Source organism: Martes martes (assembly GCF_963455335.1).
Source record: "Martes martes genome assembly, chromosome: 1".
Classification (NCBI taxonomy): domain Eukaryota; kingdom Metazoa; phylum Chordata; class Mammalia; order Carnivora; family Mustelidae; genus Martes; species Martes martes.
The window spans coordinates 207,044,643-207,054,713 of NC_137888.1; the positions used below are offsets into that span (position 1 = coordinate 207,044,643).

Genomic DNA, 10,071 nt, shown 5'->3' on the forward strand with positions numbered 1-10,071 from the left:
ATAATGTACTACTAGCCTCAGGGGTACAGGTCTGTGAATCATCAGGCTTACACATTGGCATGAAGTTTTCTTAAGATTATTCTCTCCCTCTCTGCCCCTCCTTCTGGCTCCAACAAGCTCTCTCTCTTAAAAAAAAAAAGTTGGGGTGCCTGGGTGGCTCAGTGGGTTAAAGCCTCTGCCTTCAGCTCAGGTCATGATCCCAAGGTCCTGGGATGGAGCCCCGCATTGGACTGTCTGCTCAGTGGGGAGCCTGCTTCCTCCTCTCTCTCTGCCTGCCTCTCTGCCTTCTTGTGATCTGTCTGTCAAGTAAATAAATAAAAAATCTTTAAAAAAAGTGTTTCCAAAGTATATTATTTTATGCCACTCAAGTGTCCTTATGTAAAAATAAATAAACACACCCTAATGTTTATAGCAGAACTATCCTCAATAGTCAAAATATGGAAAGAGCCCAAATGCCCATCAACTGATGAATTGATAAAGATATGATATGTATACACAGTGGAATATTACTCAGCCATGAAAAATGAAATCTTGCCATTCACAACAACATGGTTGGAACTAGAAGGTATTATGCTAAATGAAATAAGTCAGTCATAGAAAGAAAAATACTATATTTCACTCATATGTGGAATTTTAACCTGGTGGTGGGTATTAAGGAGGGCACTTATTGCATGGAGCACTGGGTGTCATGCACAAACAATGAATCTTGGAACACTGAAAAAATTAAATTAAATTAAAAACAAAAACAAAAACACTTGATGTACTATATGTTGGCTAATTGAATTTAAATTAAAAGATCAAAGCAAATTAAGAAAGAGAAGATGTTCACTCGGGAGTGGGATAAGGTGCTGGGAGTTTAGATCTCTGAAAGTCAGAAGTCACAGAAAAAGAGTAGGAAAAACTTCACCCAGCTTATCAGCCAGTCTCCTAGCAACAGAAATTCAAAAAGAAAAATTTTCTTTCTGTCCACACTAGTGTCCCGCAGGGATATCATATGCGTAAAGATGGGAGGAGCAAGAGAAATGTGCTTCATGAGCAGACCAAAGCAGCTGTAAATACCTCCTCTGCTGCAGTCCCACAGCATGGGCAACCTCGGACTGGACAAGACCTGGTCTTTCCTTGTGCAGTGCTAAGTTTGGGTGGGGCACTGAAGTTTGACCCATTCCTGCTCTCTTGTCTTGGGACAGAGCTTCATCCTCCATCATCTATCAACCAGACAGGTATTTTGATTTCCGTGTAGAGACCTTCTTCTCAGAGACCCTATCTAGATGAGTTTTACCACCCAGTAGGGACAAGGCAGGAGAAGGTCAAGACAATGAAAGTCAAGAGCATTTACCTGAGGTCATCTGAGGGCCAATCCAGCCTAGCCCAGAGCTGAGAGTTTGCTGTGGCTGTTTGCTGGATTGATCAAGACATTTATTGATTGATTCATTTATGTATTTATGATACTAAAATAGAAGTGTATATTGAACTAAGAAATGCAAGGTTCAAACTTAACTACTAAGTGATAATAATAGAAATCTGATTAGACAGGGGATGGGAAACATAAAAGAACATGAGACCAAGGATTTTTGTACTTAACCAGAGTAGAAAAGTCAAGTATTAGCTGTGGAGAGATATACAGTGAAGTGAGGCCATGTCTTTTCAAGTTTAAGATGGGACATATTAGACTACGGTTCCATACTGAGGAGAAAATTCAGATGAAAGAATTCTCACAAGTAGATCCTTGCAAGACCAGTACATCAAACATACATATCACAGTACTTCCTCTCTCTTCAGTATTTAAATAAAATTTTTAAATATTTTGAGTGAGGGGCACCTGGGTGGCTCAGTGGGTTAAAGCCTCTGCCTTCGGCTCAGGTCATGATCCCAGGGTCCTGGGATTGAGCCCCACCTCGGGCTCTCTGCCCAGCGGAGATCCTGCTTACTTTCTTCTCTGTCTGTCTCTCTGCCTACTGTGATCTCAGTCTGTCAAATAAATAAAATCTTTATATATATATATATATATATATATATATATATATATATATATATATTTATATTTATATATAGGAAGGAAGTTCATTAACATGCCCGTTTTCACACTATATATATATATATATAGTTCATTAACATGCCCCTTTTCACACTATATATATATATATATATATATAGTGTGAAAAGGGGCATGTTAATGAACTTCCTTTCCTACTACCTGATTACCTATGAGCCTGAATATGGTGTGGCTTGGCTAGCCACTCACTTTCTCTGTTGAAATTTATCTGTGGGAGTCCTTGGGGTTTGTAGAGTGGGGTCAGAGTGGTTTTATTCCTGTTTTTTTTTTAAATTATATTCTTTCAAGCAAAGAATTTCTGTTTATTTCACCAATTTAGCCACTTGCCATTTTCCTTTTTTATGTATGTGTAGACATATTTGTGCAAATGTGCGAGAGTGTATGAATTTCTTGTGGTAAAATCTGTGCATTAGTAATAATATATTCCATCCACTACTTTTCTAGAATTGACTGTCACCTTAATACTCTTCACTTGTGAATACCTGCTTTCCAAAAAATGGAAGTGAGTGTCCTTCCTCGTACTTACTGTTTACAAATCACCAATTATACATATCTCAACTAGTGTTCATGTCTCTGTATTCCCTATTGTGAACTTTTATTATTGAATCTATTTCTAAAATAGATATGACATCACATGAAGGTATTCTTCTTCACACTTGGCCAAGAATCACCTTTACTTTCCATAAACATAGTTTCCCCATATATCTTTATGTGAGATGATACTAAAACTTTAGATTGAGCTTTTCTCCACATTAAAAGACTTTCAAATTATTTTATTCCCAAGTTTTTGGCAATCTAATTTGTATTTGGATCCATGTCAATTTCATTAAATTATTACTCTTTTCAATCTTTTTGTTCAGAATTTGGTTTTGGGTCTTCTTTCAATTTCTTTTTTTTCTTTGGATTTCTTTTATTTTAGTGTAATTAACATGCCACATAATAGTTTCAGGTGTACAATATAGTGATCCAACAATTCTATACATTTCTACCATGATAAGCATATTCTTTTTTTAAATTTAAACTTTATTTTATTTTTTCAGTGTTCCAAGATTCATTTTTTTTATGCACCATGTCCAGTGCTCCGTGTAATTCATGCCCTCTTTAATACCCACCACCAGGCTCACCAATCCCCCCATTCCCCTCCCCTCCAAAACCCTCAGTTTGTTTCTCAGGGTCCACAGTCTCTCATGGTTCATCTCCCCCTCCAATTTCCAACAACTCCCTCCTCCTCTCCTTCTCCCAATGCCATCCATGTTATTCCTTATGCTCCACAAGTAAGTGAAACCATATGATAATTGACCCTCTCTGTTTGACTTATTTCACTAAGCATAATCTCAATTTCTTTTCAGACAGTTGTTTTGTGCCACTCTGCTTAAACTAAATGCATTTTTACTGTTCTTTATTTCAAAAGGCTTCATTTCTTTTAAAACTGTTCTTTGCTAGGGACGCCTGGGTGGCTCAGTTGGTTGAGCATCTGCCTTTGGCTCAGGTCATGATCCCGGGGTCCTGGGATCGAGTCCCACATTGGACTCCTGCTCAACCAGGAGTCTGCTTCTACCTCGGCCTGCTGCTCCCCTGCTTGTGCTCTCCCCTCCCCAACAAATAAATAAATAAAATCTTTTAAAAAATAAAAAATAAATTATTCTGTGCTATACACGCTTACACAGTCATGCACTTTAAACTGGCTGTGTGAAAAGACACCTATGCATATCGTAAGTACTCATTATGTTCTAGCACAACCTTTTTTTCTAGCTTTTTTCCCCCAGTCCTTCTGACTCAGGAGTACTGACTACACATCCCTCTACTCAACTGGTGTAATGCTCATTTATTATTTCAATGCCTGCATGATATTAAATGGTGTGGCTGTGCCATTTAAACTTCTGATGATTTTTTTCTTTTCTTATTAAATTATGATTATGTCAATGGTACAAAAATCTTCAAATAGTTAAAACTATGTTTCACTACCAAAGATGATTTTGTCTCCAGGAAACATTGAGCAATGTTTGAAGACATTTTGGGATGTCACCCTGGGAGGGGTGCATGTAGGCCAGGGGTGATGTAAACATCCCAAAAGGCGCAGGACACAGCCCACCACAGAGAAATTTCTAGCACAGAATGTCCATAGTGCAGATTGAGCAACAAGGAGCTAAAGAATATCTGTATTTTTAAAATATTTTATTTTTTAAAGTAATCTCTATACCCATCATGGGGCTTGAACTCATAATCCCAAGCTCAAGAGCCCCATAATCTACTGAGCCAGCCAGTCTCCCCAAAGAGCATCTATATTTTTAATATTTGCAACTGTCTTCAGAGCCACACCAAGATATTGTAACACTTCACAATTCTGACAGCAAAATTAGAAAGTATCCCTTTGCCATTTGTTAAAAGTTCCAACCCCAATCAATGTGACAGCCCTTTGAGTGTTTTCCCAGAGTAATGAGTGTGATAGAAATTTCTTGCTGAATTTTTAAACTATTAGTGAGCTCAAGTGAAGATTCCTATATTTGATCACCATGTCTATTAGCCTACTATTACTATGATATGTTCACATGGTATGTGCTTATTTGTCTGTAGTTATCGGCATCCCAAATAATTGTTGTGAATCAATTTCTCTAATGACTTTTAGTTAGATATTTTTTACCATAAAATAGTTTTAAATTTTCTTTAGTAAAATATATCTATCATCTTACTTCTAAGGTTGCAGCCTTAATTATGGTGGCTGGCCCACCACTGGGTTTTAAATGTGGGTTTCTAGATGTGTATCTAAAATGGAATGGTTACTCCTAAACTGAGAGTTTATTCCTTTTGATTTTTGTGAGATATGTGAGATAAGGAACCTCTTCACTCCCTTCCACATGGAAAAAAATTTGTGCCAACTTCCATCAACAATTCAATCTTTTCCAATTAAATTGAAATGCAAATTTGTCATATGTTAAATATCCATATATACACCATGATTGCAAATGCAAGTTGGTACAGGGAATCTGAAAAGCAGTATGGAGGTTCCTCCAGATGTTAAAAATAGAACTACCCTATGACCCAGTAATTGCGGTATCAGGTATTGACCCCAAAGATACAGATGTAGTGAAAAGAAGGGGAACTAATACACCAATGTTCATAGCAGCAATGTCCACAATAGTTAAACCATGGAAAAAGAGGAGCCTGGGTGGCTCAGTCAGCTAAGTGACTGTCTTCAGCTCAGGTCATGATCCCAGGGTCCTGGGATTGAGTCCCACATCAGGCTCCTTGCTTAGCGGGCAGCTGGCTTCTCCCTCCCTCTGCCTGTCACTCTGCCTGCTTATTCTTTCTGTGTGTGTGTGTGTGTGTGTGTGTGTCAAATAAATAAAATCTTAAAAAAAAAACTGTGGAAAAAGCCAAGATGCCCTTCAACAGATAATTGGATAAAGATGTTCATCTATACAATGGAATATTACTAAGCCATCAGAAAAGATAAATATATATCAATAACATTGACATGGATAGAGCTAGAGGGTATTATGCTAAGTGAAATAAGTCAGTCAGAGAAAGACCATTATCATATGTTTTCACTCATGTGTGGGACATAGGGAATACTACAGAGGACAGCAGGGGAAGGGAGGAAAACTAAAGGGGAAGAAATCAGAGAGGGAGACAAACCATATGAGATTTGACTCCAGGAAACAAAATGAGGGTTGAAGAAGGGGAAGTGTGTGGGGAGATGGGGTAACCAGGTGATGGGCATTAAGGAGGGCACATGATGTGATGAGCACTGGGTGTTATATGCACCTAATGAATCATTGAATATTATATCAAAAAGTATGATGTGCCATATGTTGGCTAATCGAATTTAAATTAAAAAAGAAAATATATTTTTAAAGAGTAAAAAAATCAGTAAATAAAAGTAAATATCCACATATAATGAGACCTAATTATATAATGAGGCATACTAAAGGAGCATCTTCTTCGTGCCAGAAATTTCTTTTTTTATATGTTTTATTTTATTTTTTCAGTGTTTCAAGATTCATTGTTTATGCACCATGCCCACTGCTGCATGCAATACGTGCCCTCCTTAATACCCACCACCAGGCTCACCCATCTCCTCACCCCCTCCTTTCCAATACCTTCAGTTTGTTTCTCAGAGTCCACAGTCTCTCGGGCTTCGTCTCCCCCTCCAACTTCCCCCAATTCACTTTTCCTCTCCTTCTCCTAATGTCCTCCATGTTATTCCTTATGGTCCACAAGTAAGTGAAACCATATGATAATTGACTCTCTCTTTTAGACTTATTTCACTCAGCATAATCTCCTCCAATCCCATCCATGTTGATATAAAAGTTGAGTATTCATCCTTTCTGATGGAGGCATAATATTCCATTGTATATATGGACTATATATTCTTTATCCATTCATCTGCTGAAGGCCATCTTGGCTCTTTCCATAGAACTTTACATATTATACACTTTCATTTCAAGATCTTGGGGAATTTTATTATTTGTCCATGTTGATTTTGTGTAATTACTGCTTCTGTAGATACAGTTTCAGTTATTTCTCTAAACTCCCTTCAGTGTTATTCAATACAGTTGTACTGAAACTGCTCTCTTTAACCTGGTTTTATCTCCTCTGACATTCTTTACATTTCATAATGTCTGATTTTCTTGAATTTGTTTCTATATAAGTGCATATACATTCACACCCATAAAGAAAAAGATGAGCAGTACAGATGAAGTCCCTGTTCCTTTGATCCTTACATCAGAACAGACAAAAGCACAGTGAGATGAATGTGAGTCCAAGATAATGTTCTTCAGTAAGTCACATGAAGAGTATTCACAATAAGAGAATAGATTGTCAAGGTGCATGTAGGATTTCAGAGTCTGGGGAGGCCTTTGCATGGTGGACAAGGAACAGAACCATGAGTAGTTGTGCTCATTGGAATTGTCAAGAAAATGACAAAAACCCAAAGGCTAATAATGACAAATAAACAACAATAACAACAAATGGTGTCATTTAAGGAAAGTAATAAAAGGGCTCTCCTCATGCTCTATTGGACCAAACAAAAACCAACTCATCAAATAATCATGGAATAGGCATAGGAAAACAAGTTGTCTGCTTTCTGGTAATAAAAACACCAAATTTTGTGAAGTGTTGGTTTATTCTCTTTACTCTTTTTTTCTTGTGATGTTCAATCTGTAAGGTGTTTTACATCATAAAGATGTCACTACTTTTGTCTTTTGGACAATTTATTTTTGCTCTTTTATTAATTTTTCTGGGTACAAATGGGATAAAACCAGGATTGCGTGCCACCAGCACCAAGGAAGCTTTCATTCCTCAGTCTCTCAGGACAACTAAGCTTATTAGATCATTTTACTCTTTATGAACGTCTCATGTCTCCCTCTCCCTCTCTCTCTCTCCCCTCTCTCTCTCTCTCTCTCTCTCTCTTCTCTTATTGAATACAACTGTTTGTGTTTCCTTACACACAGGTTAGAAAATGGCCATTGCAAAGTGGAACCACAAGATTTATCTTTGGGAAGCTACCAATAGGGATTTCTGAGTGCTATTTTTACATTTCTTATAGGAAAGGTAATGTGATGTGTATGCATTCATGTCCTAAATAGTGCATTGAGCAGGCTGGGGGTAGGTGAGAAGGACATAGAGTAACACACTCCAAAGGACATGGTATGCTGTGTTTTGTGTATATGACTCTTTGTGTGTGTGTGTCTGTGTCTGTGTGTCTGTGTGTCTGTGTGTCTGTGTGAGCATGCACATTGATGGGTGAGAGCAGTCCTCAGAGCAGGGATACACAGGCACCTCTATTTCTTTTTTTTCAGTGTTCCAAGATTCATTGTTTATGCACCACACCCAGTGCTCCATGCAATAAGTGTCTTCCTTAGGCCCCTCTATTTCAAGATTACCCTTATAATACACAGCCCAAATTCAACCAACAGATGATACTAAGGAGGAATGTTCAATTGACTGGACCCTATTTAAATGAGATTCATAAAGTGCAAGAGGTACATAGTGCAGACAAAGAACTCCCTGTGTCTTGAACTTTAAGCAGCTGTGAAGCCACATGGTTCTAAGAAATTCACTGCCACCACTTCTCATCACTCTCCTTCTTGTTCATTCCCCTCAACACACTGGCTTCCTTCTGAGCCTTGATTTTCTGACAGAGGACATCCTCACGGGCTTTGCACCAGCTGTTCGTTCTGCCAGGAACACTTCCTGTCTTTCACCCTCTCTTCCTTGAGGTCTTTGTTCAAATGATACCTTCTTATCCAATCTTGACTGAACACACAACCTAACACCCCACCCACTCTCTCTTTTAAGCTGTTTCTGCTTCTTCATAGAATCCGTCCCCATCTTGGGATTATTTAATCTTTATACCTGCTTCTATTCTATTACCATCATTGAATTGTAGGAACTTTTGCTCTTCAGCACCCTCTACTTTATCACTAAGAATTTCCAAAAAGGGTCAACACTCTATAAATTCCAGAATGCATAAAATAACTTCTTATTCAAACTGTACAATAACTGATATTTTGGGGATATATATGTTGTTGGGATGGAAATTGCTAATCAGAGAGGACATGGGGATCCCCTCAAAGGAACCGGATCCATTAAAAATATTGAAATTAGATTCTTGACTGGAAAATATACATTGTAGCATTTCCAGAATCTGAGAAAAGTGCATTTGTGTGAAAATTTGTCCTTTTATTTTCCCCTGTGATGGTAGTCACCTCCACCACATGGATCCAGGAAACTACACAGGAATTTCAGAGTTTCTTCTTTTGGGATTATCAGAGGAACCAGAACTGCAGCCCCTCATTTTTGGGCTTTTCCTCTTCATGTACCTGATCACTGTGTTTGGAAACCTGCTCATCATTCTGGCTGTCAACTCTGACTCCCACCTCCACACACCCATGTACTTCTTCCTCTCCAACCTGTCCTTCTCTGACATCTGTTTCACCTCCACCACCATCCCCAAGATGCTGTGGAACATCCAGACTCAGAACAAAGTGATCACTTATGAAGGCTGCCTCAGCCAGATGTATTTTTTCACTCTCTTTGTAGGATTAGACAACTTTCTCTTGACTGTGATGGCTTATGACCGCTTTGTGGCCATCTGTCATCCACTAAACTACATGAGCATCATGAACTCCTGGCTCTGTGGACTGCTGGCTCTGGTGTCCTGGTTCCTGAGTGTCTTGCATTCCATGTTACAAACCTCAATGGTGTTGCAGCTGTCCTTCTGTGGAGTCTTAAAAATCCCCCACTTTTTCTGTGAACTCAAACAGATGATACAACTTGCATGTTCTGACACCTTTCTCAATAACATGGTTATGTATTTTGCAGTTATGTTGCTGGCTGTTATTCCCTTTGCTGGGATCCTTTACTCTTACTATAAGATAATTTCCTCCATATATGGGATCTCATCAGCTCAGGGCAAGTATAAAGCATTTTCCACCTGTGCATCTCACCTCTCAGTTGTCTCTTTATTTTATTGTACAAGCCTAGGAGTATACCTTAGCTCTGCTGCTAACCAGGGATCCCACTCAAGTGTAGTAGCCTCAGTCATGTACACTGTGGCCATGCCCATGCTGAACCCCTTCATCTACAGCCTGAGGAACAAAGACATAAAGGAGGCTCTGATGAGATTCTCTGGGAGGGCAGGTCTAAAAGGACCAATTGTCCTGGGTACGAAAAAGTGTGCAGAATCACCAAGCACATAGCCTGAGCCAAGTGTTGACATTTTTTAAAAATCAGATTCTGGAAATGGAACATGCTTTCTCTTTTTTTCTGGGAATTTCTTTTTTTTTTTATTTTGCCACCTCTATAATTTAAGTAACTTACTTTATTAAGTTTTGTGGTATCTCTGATATCCAAGAGATTTTCCTTTGTCATTTTCTTACTTTCAATGGTAATCCTAACTTTGGATTTGAAATATTTGGAAATTCTCACTTATTCAAAGGACTATATGGATGTGTTCAGGTAATTTCTTCTTAAATAAAATACATCATAGTGAGTATTATTTATTTTGTTTGACA

At 38.3% G+C, this 10,071-nt stretch overlaps 1 protein-coding gene across 1 annotated transcript; it reads left to right on the top strand.

Moving 5' to 3' along the window:
• Window positions 1-8,763: 8,763 nt before the first annotated feature.
• Window positions 8,764-9,756, top strand: LOC308352627 (olfactory receptor-like protein OLF4; the record flags this gene model as incomplete). The annotated part of the gene is made up of 1 exon (XM_080818917.1): window positions 8,764-9,756. Exon 1 carries the CDS (start codon window positions 8,773-8,775, stop codon window positions 9,754-9,756), a length of 984 nt encoding a protein of 327 aa, XP_080675043.1. The 5' UTR covers window positions 8,764-8,772.
• Window positions 9,757-10,071: the final 315 nt, after the last annotated feature.